This window comes from Vulpes vulpes, chromosome 5 (genome assembly GCF_048418805.1).
Source record: "Vulpes vulpes isolate BD-2025 chromosome 5, VulVul3, whole genome shotgun sequence".
Classification (NCBI taxonomy): Eukaryota; Metazoa; Chordata; class Mammalia; order Carnivora; family Canidae; genus Vulpes; species Vulpes vulpes.
In genome coordinates this window covers 33,014,927-33,032,449 of record NC_132784.1, presented here as the reverse complement: position 1 = coordinate 33,032,449, position 17,523 = coordinate 33,014,927, and the positions used below count along the sequence as shown (strand labels likewise).

The following is a 17,523-nucleotide window of genomic DNA, read 5'->3' as shown; positions in this document are numbered from 1 at the left end:
TTTGGTGTAGTAGCAGAAGTACTAGTATGGGTATGGACATTTTTAAAACAGTAATTAAATTTTATGGCTCTCCACAATTTAAAAAGTAGTATCAGATATAGTTTCATCCTCAGACTAACCCCGTGGCAGGTACTCATGCTACACCTCCACCTCTGCACAGATGAGGAAACAGGCTCACAAGAGGTGACCCCAAGTTGGCTGGACGAGCTGGGCCCGTCCTATTTAGTCTTGTACTCTTTACCAATATAGATCCATTACTCTCCAAAACTTTTTCTTCCTTTGTACTTTTTCTCTGTAGATCAAATATCGAGAAGAATATGAAAAGTTCAAAGCTCTTTATACTTTACCAAAAAGCGTTGAGGATGATCCAAATACAGCACGGTGCCTCAGAGTCGGCAAGTTTAACATTGATGTAAGTAATCTCAGAGGCCTTACTTCACAGCAAAGCCAAGTAGTATAGCTGTCTATCGCAAATCAGAACATTTTCCACGCTGACAAATTGAATTTAAATAAAATATTTAAAAACATTTTCTGTCAATGCATATGGCGCTGACTGTGAGTATATGAAGAAGCGAGGTGTTACTATGAATCTGTAGACAGTGTCAGAAAATTCCAGATCCCACCTGATTGCCATACATTGTTTACCTCGACTTCTCTGGTGTATAACAAGGGTTTGAGAACCAGATTGCCTCGATACCTTGCACAATTCCCTGAATAATTGGCATACTATTTTATCTTCACAGCGCCTATACAGATCAGTTTATGAAAAGAACAAGATGAAAATCCACATCGTGCCTGACATGGTAGAGATGGTTACTGCTAAGGATTCTCAGAAGAAAGTCAGTGAGATTGATTACCGCCTACACCTCCATGAGTGGATTTGCCACCCTGACTTGCAAGTCAACAGCCACGTCAGGAAAGTCACAGATCAGATCAGCGACGTAAGCCCACTGCTTGTGAAGGTCCCCCTCGCTGGCTCCACATGCCCATCCTGAGGGGAAGCAGACCCACCTGCGTCTGTACCCTGGCCTTCTTCCAGCATTGCTGTCCTCTGTACCTGTGGGTCTGTCCCTGGAAGCAGGGCCCTGTGTGCCAGTGTTTTCAGGGCACCCTCAGCCTCATTGCATAACACCTTTTGAATTTCATTCCATAAAGTCATCCCCGGCCCACAGGGTGTCCGTGTTTTTGGTGTTTGAGTTACAGTCAGTTTCTTTTCTCTGATTCCCTCTATCCACCGCAATCCTTTAGATTGTATACAAGGATGACCTCACCTGGCTAAAGGGCATTGGATGCTACGTCTGGGACACTCCTGAAATTCTTCACGCCAAGCATGCTTATGATCTACGTAACGATGTGAGTTTGCCCTATCTTATGGGGTTTTTTGAAAAGTATATTTCCTTTTCTACATAGTCTAAGTCAAAGGGAGAGTTATGGACATTGTCACAGACCAGCTATGTCTTAAATGATGTTGAGGATGGCTGAGCTGGAGAAGGATGCTAAGAAGCAGAGAACGGCCGTTTCTTGGAATGCACATAGCTTTCCTATTAAACAACACGGTCAAGCTGTCCTGTTGTCCTTCCCTGGCGCCTCTCTCTACATTTGGACTATTTCAGATCTATCAAGCACATGATTCTCATATTAGGGGAATCTCACTTGTGAGGTGTTTGTGATGCTATAGACAGGATCTATTTAAAAAGAGAATTTGCTGAGCAAATTAACACTGTAATCAAGATTTCAGTAAAAAAGCTTAAATGTTCCTAGAAGAGCAGCTGTCAAGCCTGCTAGAAGGCTCTAGAAGCTCCATAGGACTATAAGCATCCATTATGCAGATTGTCATAAAATTCAAATGCCTCCTGGTCAATTGAATAAGTGCTAATGAAAGTAAATGTCATGAGTTTTAATAGCAACCAAACCCTCCGTGAAAGCAGCAATTTCTAGAACCGTGAATGGTCTAACACAGGCTTCTTTTATTCCTCTTGGCAGATCAAGTACAAATCTCACGCACAGAAGACCAGGAATGACTACAAGTTGGTCACAGACACTCCAGTCTATGTACAGGCTGTGAAAAGTGGGAAACAACTGAGTGATGTAAGTGCCCGAGGAGAAGTCGTGTGGACAGTAATAAACATGGGGCCACCACTCAAGCAGACATGGCAAAAAAAAAAAAAAAAAAAAAAAAGTGGCTTTTTCTAACTGGGAGACCAGAGTTAGTGCCTTAGAAAGTTACTTATGGTTCTGCTCGTATTTCCTAAAACCCGGTGTGCTCAATCAGTTCCCAGGGTGGAGGTAGAAATGATATAACTCTATGGAATACTCAGTGTTTTAGAGCTTTTTGCTTTAAAGCTGCTTTTTGAGGCCTCATATCAAGAGCAGCAGTTGTGTCTTGCTGGGTCAGCCTTCTGGAAAATTAGAGCTGGTCGTGGCAGGATGAAGGAGGGGGCAGGCCACGTGGTGAGTGGTGTGGGTGCCATGGGGCCCTTCGTCCACGGTCTGGGCAGGCCTGGTGCCCAAGCCTCAGCCGCACACCGCACCCACTATCTGATGTGGGGGGCAGAGCCAGCACACAGCTGCTCTTTTTTTTTTTCTTTTCACTAACCCCGCAAATAAATAAGTAAATATCAAATCCCACCAGCAAGTTAGAATGTAAAAACCCATTGTTTTGAAGCTTAGAGCCCTAAGATAGCCACTGTTCCCTCCCTATGCTGAGCCATGTCCTCTGCTTCCCTCTCGCTGTGGGGTGCACACGCCACTTGCGAGACTGTTGACAAGACAATGATGGGTCAGTTGTTTAGGCAAAGGGAAACCTTCCTTCCTTTCTTGAAGAGAGACTTAGGTTTCCATTTACTTCTTTCCAACGATGCTGCTGTGATCAGAATCAGCTGACCCCTCTTCTGTCTGACACAGGCCGTCTATCACCATGACTACGTGCACAGTGTCAGAGGCAGAGTGGCTCCAACGACGAAAACTGTGGACCTGGAGCGGGCCCTTCATGCACACAAGCTCCAGAGTGAGGTGAGCAGTGAGAACCCAGTGCAGGGGCTAGCAGAAATCCAAGGGGCGGCCTCCGAGGGCCAGGCCACTGGCTTCGTTAGAACCCTCCTTGGCTTGGGCTTTATCTCAGCCTGACCTTCTCAGTTGTCAATGCTGTTCCATTCACCTGAGTTTAAAAAACAAAGAAAAAACCCAAACAGTACACTGAGCAACACTGCATTTACATTTATAAGATACAAGGAAGAGAGAAAGCCAACCTGCATCAAACAACCTAAAACCAAAAAGACAAAGAGAAGGCACATAATCTTAAGGGACTGCTAATAGTAAGAGAAAGGGCTAGAAATTATTGTTGGAATTCAGAAGAGAAAGAAACTGGATTCCACTCATGTATTTAATATCCCTTTTGGGTGTTACCTGGTCAGGCTACTTTGGTCTCAGTCTTTGATGTCACTCTCCTATAGTGAATGTTGAAAGACATTTGGTCTCTGATATCTCTGATACTATTCTTACTCCTGGAGCTCCCCCAAAAGACAGGCTATTTAGGATCACGGTCAGAAACTCCTTTCCTCCATCTGCCAGGGATCAGAGAATCATGACCTCTTCATGGCCTGACACTGTGTTTATGGGAGGGATGGGATGGGGTTCCAGGGATGTGCCTTATTATTATGACTGTCTCCGGGACTGGTGATAATGTGAATGACACCTAAGGGTTCACGACACCGGAGGCACTGACTGCCTGTTCTCTCTACGTCTCCCATTTTCTTGCTAGATTCCATGCAGCTAATTGGGCATACATTCAAAACATAGAAGAATTATTTCCTATGGGCCCCTTCACTTATCGCTCACTCGCTCTGTTTTTTAAGATTTTATTTATTCTTGAGAGACACAGGCAGAGGGAGAAGCAGGCTCCCTGCAGGGACCCCATTGGGGACCAGATCCCAGGACCCAGGGTCACGCCCTGAGCCCAAGGCAGGTGCTCAACCACTGAGCCCCCCAGGCATCTCTCTCACTCTCTCTGTCTCTCTCTCTTAAAGATTTGGTTTATTTACTCAAGAGAGATGTAGCGAGTGAGTATTAGCGAGGAGGGTGGGGGCCAAGCAGGGAGCCTGATGGGCTCGGAGATGTGACCCGAGCCCAAGGCCTGGGCCGTGGAGCACGCAGGCACCTGTCCCTGTTGAAGCAGGGGGTCAAGGATGATGCATTCGTTGCCGGGCCCTTTGAACTCCCCTGACTTCTTGTGACATCGGCCTGGTAAACGAGGACACGTGGCATCTCGACCGAAAGCCTGGAGTGGGCTGCGTGCGGTGTGTTTGACTCAATGGGCCCTGGCGCAGCCTAACCCCTTGCTTTCTATAGGGCCTGTACCGCGGTGCCGGCCGGCGCACCCTTCCCACAGGATACCGGCTCCCCGGCGACACGGTGGCCTTCCAGCACGCCAAGGACAAGCGCTATCAGAGCAGCTATGTGAGTGCCTCCCCGCACCCGAGGCCTGCTGGGAGAGGGGCACTGACCCTGGGCCCCTGGGGGTGGGGAGTGGGGGGGGCAGGCCTGTGCTGAGCATGCCCCTCTCCCACGTACCTGGTGTGTGGCCGTTGCAGCGCCTCTGCCTCCGTTAGTGCACAAGCATCCCAGCGACTCCAGGCACCCCATGGGCGGTGGCAGTGGCCTGGGGAGAGGATGTCTCGTGTGTCCCTTGGGCAGATGGGGTTCTTTGAGGGCCGACTGGCTCCAATGCTGGCCCCATGGTGCACCCTCCGCTGCTGAGAAGAAAGCTGGGGGCAAAGGGGCTCCCACCACCCCAGCGGGGATGCTGGGGATACTTGGGAGCTCCACGCAGGGGCGGAGTGGGGGGAAGCTGTATGCAGTCCGCAGAACCATAAGCTCTCTTCTGCCTTTGGAGTCCTGGGACCCAAGCCTGCCGGCGGCCAGCAGACAAACCCAGAGGCCCAAACTCACGGTCTCCAAATCAGACACTTGCAGATAAAACTACCTAATGTGTCATTTTTTCTGGTAAATCCATCTGGAAAGTTACTTGTCGGCCTCAGAAGTAGTCTCTCCTCTCTTCCTTGCAGGTTCGAACTCCCCAGCTGTGCTGGGACTAAAAACACAGGCTTTCCCTTGTATTTTTCATAGCTGCCTGCAAGCAGGTTCATCTAGGCAACACTGAATTTTATTCCTCTCTGCACCTGGCTTTATTAGCCAAGAAAATAATTGTCAAGGTCCTGATTACTAGTGACCTTTTGTCCGTGACTTTTCCTTGTACTTAATACTTGGAGAGTGATTTTCAAATGAAAGCAGCAGCTCCTTTCTGTGTGAGGAATGTACAGCTACTCTTTGTGACCCGGCAGCGAACTCATTCTGACTCTGCCTTCCCAGTTCAAGTACAAAGAAGTGTATGAACACATCAAGGCAAACGGATACACGCTTGGCCCCAAAGACGTCCCATTTGTCCATGTCCGGAGGGTGAACAATGTTACCAATGAGGTACAGTGAATGTTGATTCTGTGGGGGGCGTATTGAGTTTCAAAGGCCACGGCTTTGTACTATATCTTAGAAATTTCTGTATCAGCAAGGAATGAGAGGGTCCTTTTTGTTACCATTTTGATGTTTGTATCCATCGGTGACGTTTTTCTTTATTTGGTAATGCCATCGTCGATCCCAATTCATAGATTATGATGCAAATTAATTCCTTTTTTTTTTGAGATTCGTTACTAAAAAATCATTAACGAATTTGCATTTTAGTCTGATTTGTGACCCTGGTTTTCTATATAAATGGTTGGTCTGTATATCTGACCCTATCCAACCATCTGATAGAATGTGGAAGACTTTATGCTCAGAATTCTTCACCTAAGTAAAATAAGTACCATTTTCTCTTTTTTCCTAATCTCAGTCACTTTCATCCTTAATTGCTCCTCATGGCTCTTTATGTAGAATATTTGATTATTGATTAGTTGACAGATGCCCTCATCTTCCCACGCTAAATACCTGCAATGGTTTTTCTTCCAACGTAGAGATTGTATCGACAACTGTACCACAAACTGAAAGACAAGATTCACACAACTCCCGATACACCTGAAATCCGCCAAGTCAAGAAGACACAAGAGGCTGTCAGTGAGGTGAGTATTTTCTTAAGAGAGAGAGGGCAGGCTGTGGAACCCCAGGAGGAATGTCAGCCATGTGGTCTCTGATGTTTGTGTTTTGGGGCATTTTTTTAGTTGATCTACAAATCAGACTTCTTCAAGATGCAAGGCCACATGATCTCACTGCCTTACACACCCCAAGTGATCCATTGCCGCTACGTGGGAGACATCACCAGTGATGTAAGCATCTCATCTGAGTCTTTCTAAAAAGCTCTTACCAAGGGGCTGTGTGCATGTAAGCCAACTGTGGTCTTAGAACAGCCTTCTGCATTGAGTACTTCTACACTGGGTGTACAGCTTGGAGGTGAAATTGTGTGGAAGCAGGACCCCGCATTTCTCCAACTATGGAAACAGTAGTAAGAAGAACATTTAGGAATTACAAGAATTGCTGACCGCCACTCTAAATTCAACACTGAGCCATTACCAGTCCCTCACCCGACCTGGTCTCGTCCTGGGTCCCATTTAGTATCCTTCACTTGCTCATCTCCACTCCCATCCTCCTTGGCAACTTCCTTCTCCCATGTTTGTTTCTCCTTAAATGTTTCCATCTCCTGAAAGACCACTCCGTTCAATCCATTCTTTCCTCCCATCAATATAGTAACAAATAGCAGTATTTTCCTTAGCTCAGGATTAGAGATTAAATTTAAAAATCTGTGATTCATTTGAGTGCTAGCCAACTAAGAATATAGGGCAGACATGTTCAACCAAAATGAAACCTATATCAACATGAAGGTCTCACTACTCTATCTTATTGGTTCCTGTTTGCATCTACTCATGGCCAGCTATATTTCTGTTTCTGCCACACAGATTAAATATAAAGAGGACTTGCAGATCCTCAGGGGACTGGGCTGCTTCCTGTATGACACTCCCGACATGGTCCGCTCCCGGCACCTGCGCAAGCTCTGGGTGAGTGCACATCTTCACGACACATAGCTACCCTGGCACAGCTTCCATACGTCACGTCACTAGCCTCAATATAACTCTTTAAATGACTGATGAATTTGTGCTTCTGTTTTTTTCTTTAAGTCTAACTACCTGTACACTGATAAGGCGAGGAAGATGCGAGATAAATACAAAGTGGTGCTTGACACTCCAGAATACAGAAAAGTGCAGGAACTGAAGACACATCTGAGCGAGGTAAGGATGCTGAACCTGTCACTGCAAGTGACTTATTCCTCTGCTGACTGTTTTATAGGCAACTGCACTCAGAAAAAAAAAAAAATCTCCCCTCTAATATAATTTTGGAGTGGCTACCGTGTCTAAGCAAGTCAGTTGACCTCATTTTGCCTCAGTTTACTTATTTTGTTCCCTTTTTGATAAGGATGTTGGTACTTGACTACCTGTGACTGGAGCTGCTGAGAGTTGATTTTATAAATTGGAGAGGCCTGTGTTACACTATTGTTGTGGTCTCCAAACCAAATTTATTTCAAAACTTGCTCTTTTAATCCCTGCTATCAGAAATCCTAACCTTGGTGGTGCCATTTGAAAAGTCTTTAATGGCTCCCTGCTCTGCGGCCCACTGAACAAATTCTGAACTATTTTGTTTCATTTTCAGTTGGCCCCGAGGCTTCCAGTCTATCACAGCTAGTTGTGTATAGATCTCGTGCTCTCCCCTCCGTTCCTCATTGCTTGAGGGTTGGACCCCGTCTTATTTAGATGTATATCCCATAGTGCCTTGGCTGTAACAGATGTCCATATTAGCCAGGGATTAAATGTGCTTTGTAAAGATAAGGGCATTCCACAAATGCAAATGGTTTTTATTATAGATGAGTTGGTCATTCTCATTCAACTCGATTTGTCGTGTAGCTTCATCAGACTTCACTGAACGAATTCCTGCACACATTCCTGCACACATTGGCAGTCTGGCCACTTCATTGACTCCCCATCTTCAATAGTTTTAGTGGCTGCTAATTAGGAATCACTTATGCTCTTAGACTTAGAGATGTCCTGGCAAACCAAAGGTTGCCCGCAATGAGGGGGTGGGGGTGTGCAGCTTCCTACACTTCTAGTGAGCTAGCGGTAGAGGATGATAAGTTCCTTAGCTTTTATAGATGCTAAATTGAGCCCATTTGCTTTGCTGAAAGCTTACCTGTGTCACTTCCCTTGGCACCAGCACTTAGCCAGGAATGCCTATGTTCTTGTATCTCAGCAAAGTGCTTCTCTGCACTGGCCATATATTAGAACCACCTGGGAAGTATTTCTAAACTCCCCTTGAGTGGGCTCTGACTCCCCAGCCTCACAGCAGACTTTCTGATTCTGTGTGTAGGCATCTGCATGCTTTTAGCTGCTCCATAATGATTCTAATAATGATTCTAATATGCAGCCAGTGTTAGAAACCACTGCTTTAAGTAGCACGCCTGTCCTCCAGCTACCACGTAGTAAAACATTGTATGGTAACTTGAGATGGTTATTGCTGTCTCTGAAATACCTTTATTTTTCTCGGCTATTTGGATTCAGAATTACTAAAATTTTAATTTCTCCTTTTCCCAATTCCTGTTAGGATTTTGTGTGTCTTGTGCATCAACATTGAGGAAGAAGAATAGCTATTCTTTAGTAATTCATTTTCTCCCACACTTGCCTCACTGGAACAATGATGTGAGCATGATAAAATACTGATCCACCTCCTCTATTTTTTAAAAGACTTTGAGAGGATTGGTATTCATTCTTTGAATGTTTGGTAGAATTCAGCAATGAAGCCTTCTGATCTTGGACTCCTGTTTGTTAGGAGGTTTTTGATTATTGATTCAGTCTTCTTACTAGTAATTGGTCTGTTTAGATTTTCTATTTCACCATAATTCAGTGTTGACATGGGCAGCCCGGTGGCTCAGCAGTTTAGAACCTGACTTCAGCCCAGAGTGTGATCCTGGAAACCCAGGATCGAGAGTCCCACATCGGACTCCCTGCATGGAGCCTGCTTCTCCCTTTGCCTGTGTCTCTGCCCCCCCCCCCCCCCCCCCGGTCTCTCATGAATAAATAAATCTTTTAAAAAAAAATTCAGTGTTGGCATGTTTTATGCCTCTAGGAATTTATCTTTTTCTTCCAAATTGTCCAGTTTGTTTAGCACATAATTATTTATAGTAATCTCTTTGATACTTTCTGTTTTTGTGGTATCAATTATTACATCTCCTCTTTTATTTCTGATTTTGAGTTCTCTTTTTGTTGGTGAGTCTAGGTCTAGGTTTGTCAATTTTGTTTATCTTTTCAAAGAACCAGCTCTTCCATCAATCTTTTCCATTGTATTTTTCGTTTGTATTTTACTTCTTCCCTGACCTTTATTTCCTTCCTTTCAATAACTTTGGGCTTATTTATTCTTCTTTCTCAAGTTCCTTTAGGTGTAAAGTTGGGCTGTTTTTTGAAAATTTTCTTGTTTTTTGAGGTAGGCATTGTTATAAACTTTCACCTTAGAAGTGCATCCCATAAGTTTTGGTATGTTACATTTTCATTTGTCTCAAGATTACTTTTTTATTTTTCTTTTGATTTCTTCTTTGACCCATTGTTGTTCAGTATCATACTATTTAATCTCCACATATTTGTGAATTTTCCAATATTCTTCATGTAATTAATTTCTAGTTTTATCTCACTATGATTGGAAAAGATGCATGATAGGATTTCAGTCCTCTTAAATGTATTGAGTCTTGTTTTATGCCTAACATACGATCTGTCTTGGAAAATGTTCCACATACACTTGAAAAGAATGTGTATTCTGATGCTTTTAGATGGAATGTTCTGTGAGTATCTGGTCTACTCTATGGCCAATGTTTCTATGTAGATTTTTCTGTGTGGATAATCTATGCATTGACATAAGTGTGATGATATTAAAGTCTCCAGCTATTATTGTATTGCTATTTCTCTGCCTAGGTCTGTTAATATTTGCTTTATATATCTAGGTGCTTCTGTGTTGAGTGCATATTGACAAATATTATATCTTTTGTTGAATTGGCTCCTTTATCACTATATAATGCCCATCTTTGTCTCGTACTAAAGTCTATTTTGTCCATATAAGTATAGCTACTCCTCCACCTTTCTTTTGGTTTTCATTTGCACGAAATATTTTTTTATATCCCTTCACTTCTAGTCTCTGTGTGTCCTTATATATAAAGTGAGTCTCTTATAAGCAGTGTATAGATAGGTCTTATTTTTTTTTAAAGATTTATTCACCTATTTTAGAGAAAGAGCAAACAAGCAGGAGCAGGAGGGGCAGAGGGAGAGGAGAATCTCAAGCAGTTTCTGTGCCAAGCATGGAACCTGACTCGGGGCTCAATCCCACAACCCCGAGATCATGACCTGAGCTAAACCAAAAGTCAGATGATTAACTGACTTTGCTACCCAGGTAGGTTTTGTTCTTTAATCCATTTGGCCACTCTTTGTCTTTTGATTGGGGAATTGAGTACCTTTACATTTTGAGTAGTTATTGATATGTATATTATTAGTGCTATTTTATTGTTTTCTGGCTGTTTGTATAGTCTTTATCTCTTCCTTTCTTCCTCTCTTGCTCTCTTCCTTTCTGGTTTGATTTATTTTACTGGTATGCTTGTATTTCTTTCTTTTCATCTTTTGTATATTTCCTATAGGTTTTTGCTTTATGGTTATCATGAAGCAACTTCTATAACAGCCTATTTTAAGTTGATAACAACTTAAGTTTGATCCCATTGTAAAGCTCAACATTATTTTCCCCAATGTTTTATGTTTTTGATGTCACATTTTACATGTTTTTATTTTGTGTATCCCTTACTTAATTGTAATCAGTTATTTTTGTCTTTTACCTTAATTCACTTTTACCACATATTCACCTTTCCAGTGAGATTTATTCTTCATGTGTGTTCTTATCACTAATTAGCACCCTTTCTTTTCAATTTAAAGAAATCTCTTTAGCATCTCCTGGGTTTTTTTTGCCTTTATTTTTTTCTTTAACATCATTTGTAAGGCTGCATTAATGGTGATAAAGTCCTTTAGCTTTTGCTTGTTTAGAAAACTCTCTTTCTCCCTCACTTCTGAATGATAACTTTGCCAAGTAGAGTAGTCTTGGTCAGAAGTTTTTCCTTTCAGCCCTTCAAATGTGTTGTGTTACTCCCTCTGGTCTGCAAAGTTTCTGCTGAAAAATAGCTGATTCTCTTAGGAGGTGGGGGGGGGGGTGTTCTATTGTATGTAACAAGTTGTTTTTTTGGGGGGGTACTTTTAATGGTTTCTTTATGTCTTTAGCTTTTAACATTGTAATTAGTATGTGTCTTGGTGTTGATTTCTTTGGGATCCCCTTATTTGGAACTCACTGTGCTTCCTAGATCTGGATGTCTGTTTTCTTCTCCTGGTTAGGGAAATTAGTATTTCAGCCATTATTTTTTCAAATAAGATTTCTATCCCTTTCTCTCTTTTTCTTTGGGAAGCCCTATGATGCAAATGTTAGTCCATCTGATGCTATCCCACAAGTTTCTAAGGCTATCTTCCCTTTTTTTTTTTTTCATTCTTTTCTCTTTTGCTGCCCTGATTAGGTGAGCTCCACTGTTTTATCTTCAGGTTAATTGATCCTTTCTTCTGCTTTATCTAATTTTCTGTTGAAACCCTCTAGTGTATTTTTCAGCTCAGTTTTTGTATTCTTCAGCTTTGTGACTTCTATTTAATATTTTCCATCTTTTTGTTGACATTCTCACTGCGTTCGTTCATTCTTATTTCCAGTTTGGTGAGTATCTTTATGACTATTATTACCTTAAACTCTTTATCAAGTAAACCATCTCCATTTTATTAAGGTTTTTTCCCTGAGTTTTATCTTGTCCTTTCATTTGGAATATATTCCTCTGTTTCTTCATTTTGCTTGACTCTCTGTGTTAATTTCTATACAATAAATGAAACCACCATCTTTCCAGTCTTGAAGGAATGGCTTCATGGAGGAGGTGGAGCTTGTTGTTCAACCCTGTCTCATCTGTTGGTTGTCATTCAAACCTTCATGCTTGTGTAAGCAACCTGTTATATTTTTAATAGCTCCGAATAGTCGAGGATTTGCCAAGACCATACAGTGTACCAAAAGGGAGGATCTCAGCACCTAGATTTGGGCTGACTGGAGGCCAAACCCTCAGGCATCAGCTTTTAAATATATGCAAATACAATCATAAGGCACTACAAGCATAAAACCTGCTGACCACCAGAACCAGGCAATCTGGAGGTGTCCTCTGGCTGGCAGTCATAGAAATCAGGACTCCAAACAAGTGTAAAAGTTCTTTTCTTGGTGAAACAAGCAAGCTGGAGCAAGGCAAAGTTTAGAGCACCAAGATGGCATCTACAACCTATGTTCCTTGTTAGCAGCTCTATAGACCACTAGATGTGTGTCAAACCTAAGGCCTTACCCCTCAGGCCAAAGATCTAGGACAAGAAAAGAGGCCTCCTTCTCAGAAAGACTGGGAATATGCCCCAGTCTGCTGTCTGTGCAGTGCCTTTGGGGTGGTAGCCTACTAAGAACTGTCCTTCCAATTGCCATAGTCCTGTGGAACCCAGGAATACAAGCCCCCCAGGCTACCAGTGGCAGTCAGTCAAGGGGTATCCCCTTTGGCAGCTTCAAAAACCAAGGACCAGGTGTGTATAAAGCTTCCTTCCAGGATATATTGGCACTCTGAAGCACAGCAGAGGGTTAAAGACGAAGATAGAATATGCCCTCTAAATTATCTGAAAAGGATTATTATAGTCAGCCCCAAGATGCATTTTTAATTAGAAGCCTGCCCTTCAAGCTGCAGTCACAATGATTAGCTAACAAGCCTCCTTTACAGAAAGACTGAGCTCCTGAGTCTGTTGTCTTTTTCTATGTCCTGAGGGTGGTTGCTATTTAAGAACTCTTTCTCCATTGGTTACAGTCCTATGAGACCCACAAGAGTAAGCCCTACCAGCCTACCACCAGGAGTGTCTCCTGGTTACAATTTTAAAAATCAGACTCCCAGACAGGGCTATGAGCTCCTTTCTGTGTGTTCTTTGTTATAAGAGTCTCATGGGATCAGGAGCACAAGCTCCCTTGACCTTCAGAGCCAAGTGACCAAGAAGTGTCCTGTGGGTGGCAGCCACAAATATCAGAATGAATGAAAGTTTGCCCTTTGTGACAACTTGAATGGACCTCAAGGGCATTATGCAATGTGAAATATGCAGACAGAAAAAGACAAATATCATATGACCTTTCTCATATGTGGAATTAGAATTATTTCTAAGCATTAAGATACGATTAGATCTGAGCTTTAAGAAAATCTTCTCATACTTGTGAAAGATGAATGAGTGGTACAATGGAGGAGGTGTTTTAGGAGGCTCTTGAAGATGTGTTGAGAAGAAATGATATAGGAGGCTGAATTAAGGCAGTATCTGCAAAAAAGGAGAAGGTGGGTCAGACTTAAAGGCTGTCACAAAGTTAGGAGCCCAGAATTCATGATCATTTGTTGTGGGAATGAGGGAAACGTCTAGGATGACTCCCTCAAGTGTCTGGCCTGCATGACAAGGAGATCAAGGAGTCATTTAGCAAAGTAGAGAAAATAGATAAAGAAGCAGATTTGGGCTGGAGATGGAGATAATATAAAAAATTCTGCAATGAACATAGTTAAGTTCAGAACATTGTTGAAAATGTGGGTCTGACTTAGGAGAAACACTGGATATATACATTTGGAAATCCTCCATCTCAAATTAATGATTGAGGTCATAGGAACAGACGAGATTACCCAAAGACGACGTATAGGGTAAAAGAAGCCAACCCTGACTCCAGCTAGTAGCAACCTTGGGGAAGGGTAGAACCATAGATGGAGGAGTGCCTAGAAAGGCCACTCAGGAGAGAGCACCAGGATGGGAAGCAGGGAAGAACAGTTTCAGGAATGAAACAGCTGAGCAGTTTCAGTTGCTACAGAGAACCATTCTTGCATTTGGCCGTTGTGAAGTTTTTGGCGGTCCTAAGGAGAGTGACTTCATTGGTGTGGTTGCATGGAAGCCAAACTGTTACCTTGAGAATTAATTAAAGAGAAAAAGAAGAAATACATAGTCTGCTTGGCTGTGAAAGGTAGAAAGAAAATCATTGGTAGAGATTGGAAAAGGCTTAGTGAAGGAAGGGAGCAAAATTTGTTTGCAGATGAAGGACTGAAGAAACAGAGGGGAAACGTATAATTGCTGGCAGAGGCTCCTAGAATGGGACCAGTGAGAGCAGGACCCAAGAACACAGTAGGAGGCTTGAATTGTGGGCAAGCTACAGAATGTCTTAGTTTGATACAAAGGAAAAAGAAAAGGAGGGCTAAGGAGGAAAATACATTATTGAGCAGAAACCAGGACTGCTGCAGTGGGACAAGCCCTGATTTCTTTATGAAGCAGTAAAGGCATCTCTCAGCAGAGACCTTAATGTGCCAATAAAGGAGAAATAATGATAATGACTATTTTATGTCCAGCTGGTGTACAGAGCTGCAGGCAAAAAGCAGAAGTCAATCTTCACCTCAGTTCCTGATACTCCTGATCTTTTAAGAGCCAAGCGAGGGCAGAAGCTTCAGAGTCAGGTAAGATTCATCAACAGAGCCTCACAAACCTGCAGCACTGGCATCACAGTGGGGGGTTATGTATACTTGCCCACTCCAGCCCAGCACCAGATTCTCATACTTGGTTGTCCTTGATGCAGCCTCATGGCCCTTAACTGCAAGCAGTTCTCTTTTGGGCCATCATAACTGTGGCTGTGTTTTACCTAAGCAAGCAATACCATGTCTATTTTTCTAAATTGTCTACGACTTTTGTCATTGGATGAATGGTCTGTGAACCGAACTGCTTGATTCCTTCTGTAGGACCTATTGTTACCACTTTTATGCATTCAGACAAAAAAGGGGTGGGGGGAATGTGTTGAGAGCTTTGTTAGAATCCTCTCATTCTTCCATCGGCATTCTTTATCACGTGGATTTAGATCAGGCCACACTCAACAGTTGAGGGTATTGGGTAACTCGGGTGTGTATGTGTGTTTCCAAATGTGAAACAGAAACAAATGAAAAGAAATACATATCATAAATAAAAAAGCAGGACAAAGACAAGTAGACACTCCCATTTAAGGGTTAGAAATGAATGAAAATGACTGAATACTAAATAATAAATGTTTTGTCTCTATAACATCTGATCCCTATTCTCTGATCATTTAGTATCTTTATGTTGAGCTTGCCACCAAAGAGAGACCCCACCATCATGCTGGGAACCAGACCAAAGCCCTGAAACATGCTAAAGACGTAAAGGATATGGTCAGTGAGGTAAGTTGGGAATTTGGCACCAAGGTACACTGGGTTAAAGAAAAAAAATATTGGGGTGCCCAGGTGGCTCAGTTAGTTAAATGGCCAGCTCTTGATTTCAGCTCAGGTCATGATCTCAGGGTCATGCGAGCAAGCCTTGTGTCAGGCTCACAGGGAGTCTGAGATTCTGCTTCTCTCCCTCTGCCCCTTTCTGCACACACACTCACTTAAACTAAATCATTAAAAAAGAAGAAGAAAAAGTCTTTCCTTAAAAACTTCCCTTGCTGCCTCTGATCAGAGAGCTCATTTCTATTATTATGCTCAGCAGCATCAAAACACAGGTTAAGCTATTTTGGTATCGAGCCCGATATACTATGTCCCCAGGTTACGACAAGTGACATTTATTCCTATGAATAAATAAATTCATGGTTGGGAATTGGGAGGAATGAAGACATTGAACTTAAGTTTGTTTCTTTTTTCTGTCTTTATTTCTTAGACAAAGTACAAGATTCAATATGAAAAAATGAAGGACAAGTATACTCCCATTCCAGACACACCAGTCCTCATCAGAGCCAAGAAGGCTTACTGGAACGCCAGTGATGTATGCACCCCTTTTCTCTTTCTTCTGTTGTGATAGGAACAGCCAAGGTTGTAGTACCTAAGAAACAAAAGATATTACAGTCCTCCACAGTTCAACGACCTGGTCCACCACATGGATCGTGAAAACAACAACACTGAAATAACAAAAGGCACCAACAGTATCAGTCAGGCACGGGAGCCAAGAATAATGCTAAGCGATGCTAAAAGCCTGTTGTTTTTCTCATGGGTCCTCTTAACAAAACTATGACCCCTTCTTATAATTCTTTGGTAGCATTTGCTAGGGATACTTGAGAAGTAATTGCTACTTATCCATAAAGTCATGGTCTTGGAGTCAGCCAAACATGGTTTCAAATCCTGTTGTTGTCACCTGCCCACTATAACACTATACAATTTATTTAATATCTCTGAGACTCTTTTCTTATATATGGGCTGTGGATAAGAATTACGATAATTCAATTAGATGGAACAAGATAACATATATAACATTCCTGGCACAGTGCTGGGCTCCTAGTGGACACTCAGAAAATGTTTGTTCCCTTTCTTCTCTTGACCACCTAAATCATGAGAATGACACATTGGTTAGAATTAGGAGGGGACAGGCTTTTCATCTCCCATAACACATGATCAAGGATGCATCTGGCTTTTAATGATAATGAGATTACCTGTTAATAAAGATATGAAACTAGAGGAGCCTGGGTGGCTCAGGTCATAATTTCATAGGTCATCAAGCCCTGAGTCAGGCTTCCTGCTCAGTGGAGAGTCTACTTCTCTCTCTCTCCCTCTGCTCAAGCTCTCTCTCTCTCTCTGTTTCTCTCTCTTGTTCTCTCAAATAAATAATATCTTTAAAAACATGTGAAATTAATCAATTCAGGGTAATCAGTTCTTAGCATATTTTTCAGCCCACCTGCAGATGTACTACACCCATTACTAGAACTGGAATCCCTAGAGGACTGGCTGCACACTGGGACTTAAACTCAGCCAAAAGCCAAATCAATGTCTCATAACCCCTCAATTTAAGAACACTGCTCTAGGATTTCAAGGCATCTTAAAGTCATTATAGTGATCTCTAAAGAGAAATGTGAATTGAAACAATTCAAACAGCATCTCAGTTCCATGATTTTCATTTGGAGTTGAAAGGAGTCTGCTAGTTGGACTAGCACCTTGTCCCCTGACCCTGTGAGATATGTAGATCCCATCCCTGGTGTCTAGTGGCGTGAGATCCAATGGGCTGAGCACATAGTGCTGGCATCTCCCGAAACATCCAAGGTAGTTAGCATGCTCTTCACTAAATGTATAATGTGCATGTGTGCTGCTCAGTGCTGCACTGTACCAACACACCAAGGCACTGGTTTCCTACTGTTGGGGGTCAGGTGCAGACCATTTTGCTTAAAAATATAAGCTGAGAGAATTGTATACTACCCTCAAAGTCCATCCCCTAGGATATTTTTAGTCTTCTTGTGACACCCCCAATCTTTATCACTTCAAGGCTACTGTTGAATATTAATTTGAACAAGCCTTATCTACATCACCCCTCTCTGGGGTGGTCACACAGTGAAATTGGCCCCAGGGCTCATTACGCCCCAGTGGAC

The 17,523-nt window shown here is 42.7% G+C and overlaps 1 protein-coding gene across 50 annotated transcripts in view; it reads left to right on the top strand.

Annotated features, from left to right (window-relative positions):
- Window positions 1–17,523, top strand: part of NEB (nebulin) — a 207,467-nt gene that overhangs the window by 143,058 nt on the left and 46,886 nt on the right. For all 50 annotated transcript variants that reach the window (XM_072757801.1, XM_072757772.1, XM_072757798.1 and 47 more), the window contains 14 exons: window positions 299–412; window positions 744–941; window positions 1,249–1,353; window positions 1,984–2,088; window positions 2,905–3,012; window positions 4,348–4,455; window positions 5,368–5,475; window positions 6,003–6,107; window positions 6,207–6,311; window positions 6,939–7,037; window positions 7,158–7,268; window positions 14,522–14,626; window positions 15,251–15,355; window positions 15,831–15,935. In XM_072757801.1, coding sequence (XP_072613902.1) covers window positions 299–412; window positions 744–941; window positions 1,249–1,353; window positions 1,984–2,088; window positions 2,905–3,012; window positions 4,348–4,455; window positions 5,368–5,475; window positions 6,003–6,107; window positions 6,207–6,311; window positions 6,939–7,037; window positions 7,158–7,268; window positions 14,522–14,626; window positions 15,251–15,355; window positions 15,831–15,935 — 1,581 coding nt within the window. The remainder of the gene's footprint in view (window positions 1–298; window positions 413–743; window positions 942–1,248; window positions 1,354–1,983; window positions 2,089–2,904; window positions 3,013–4,347; window positions 4,456–5,367; window positions 5,476–6,002; window positions 6,108–6,206; window positions 6,312–6,938; window positions 7,038–7,157; window positions 7,269–14,521; window positions 14,627–15,250; window positions 15,356–15,830; window positions 15,936–17,523) is intronic.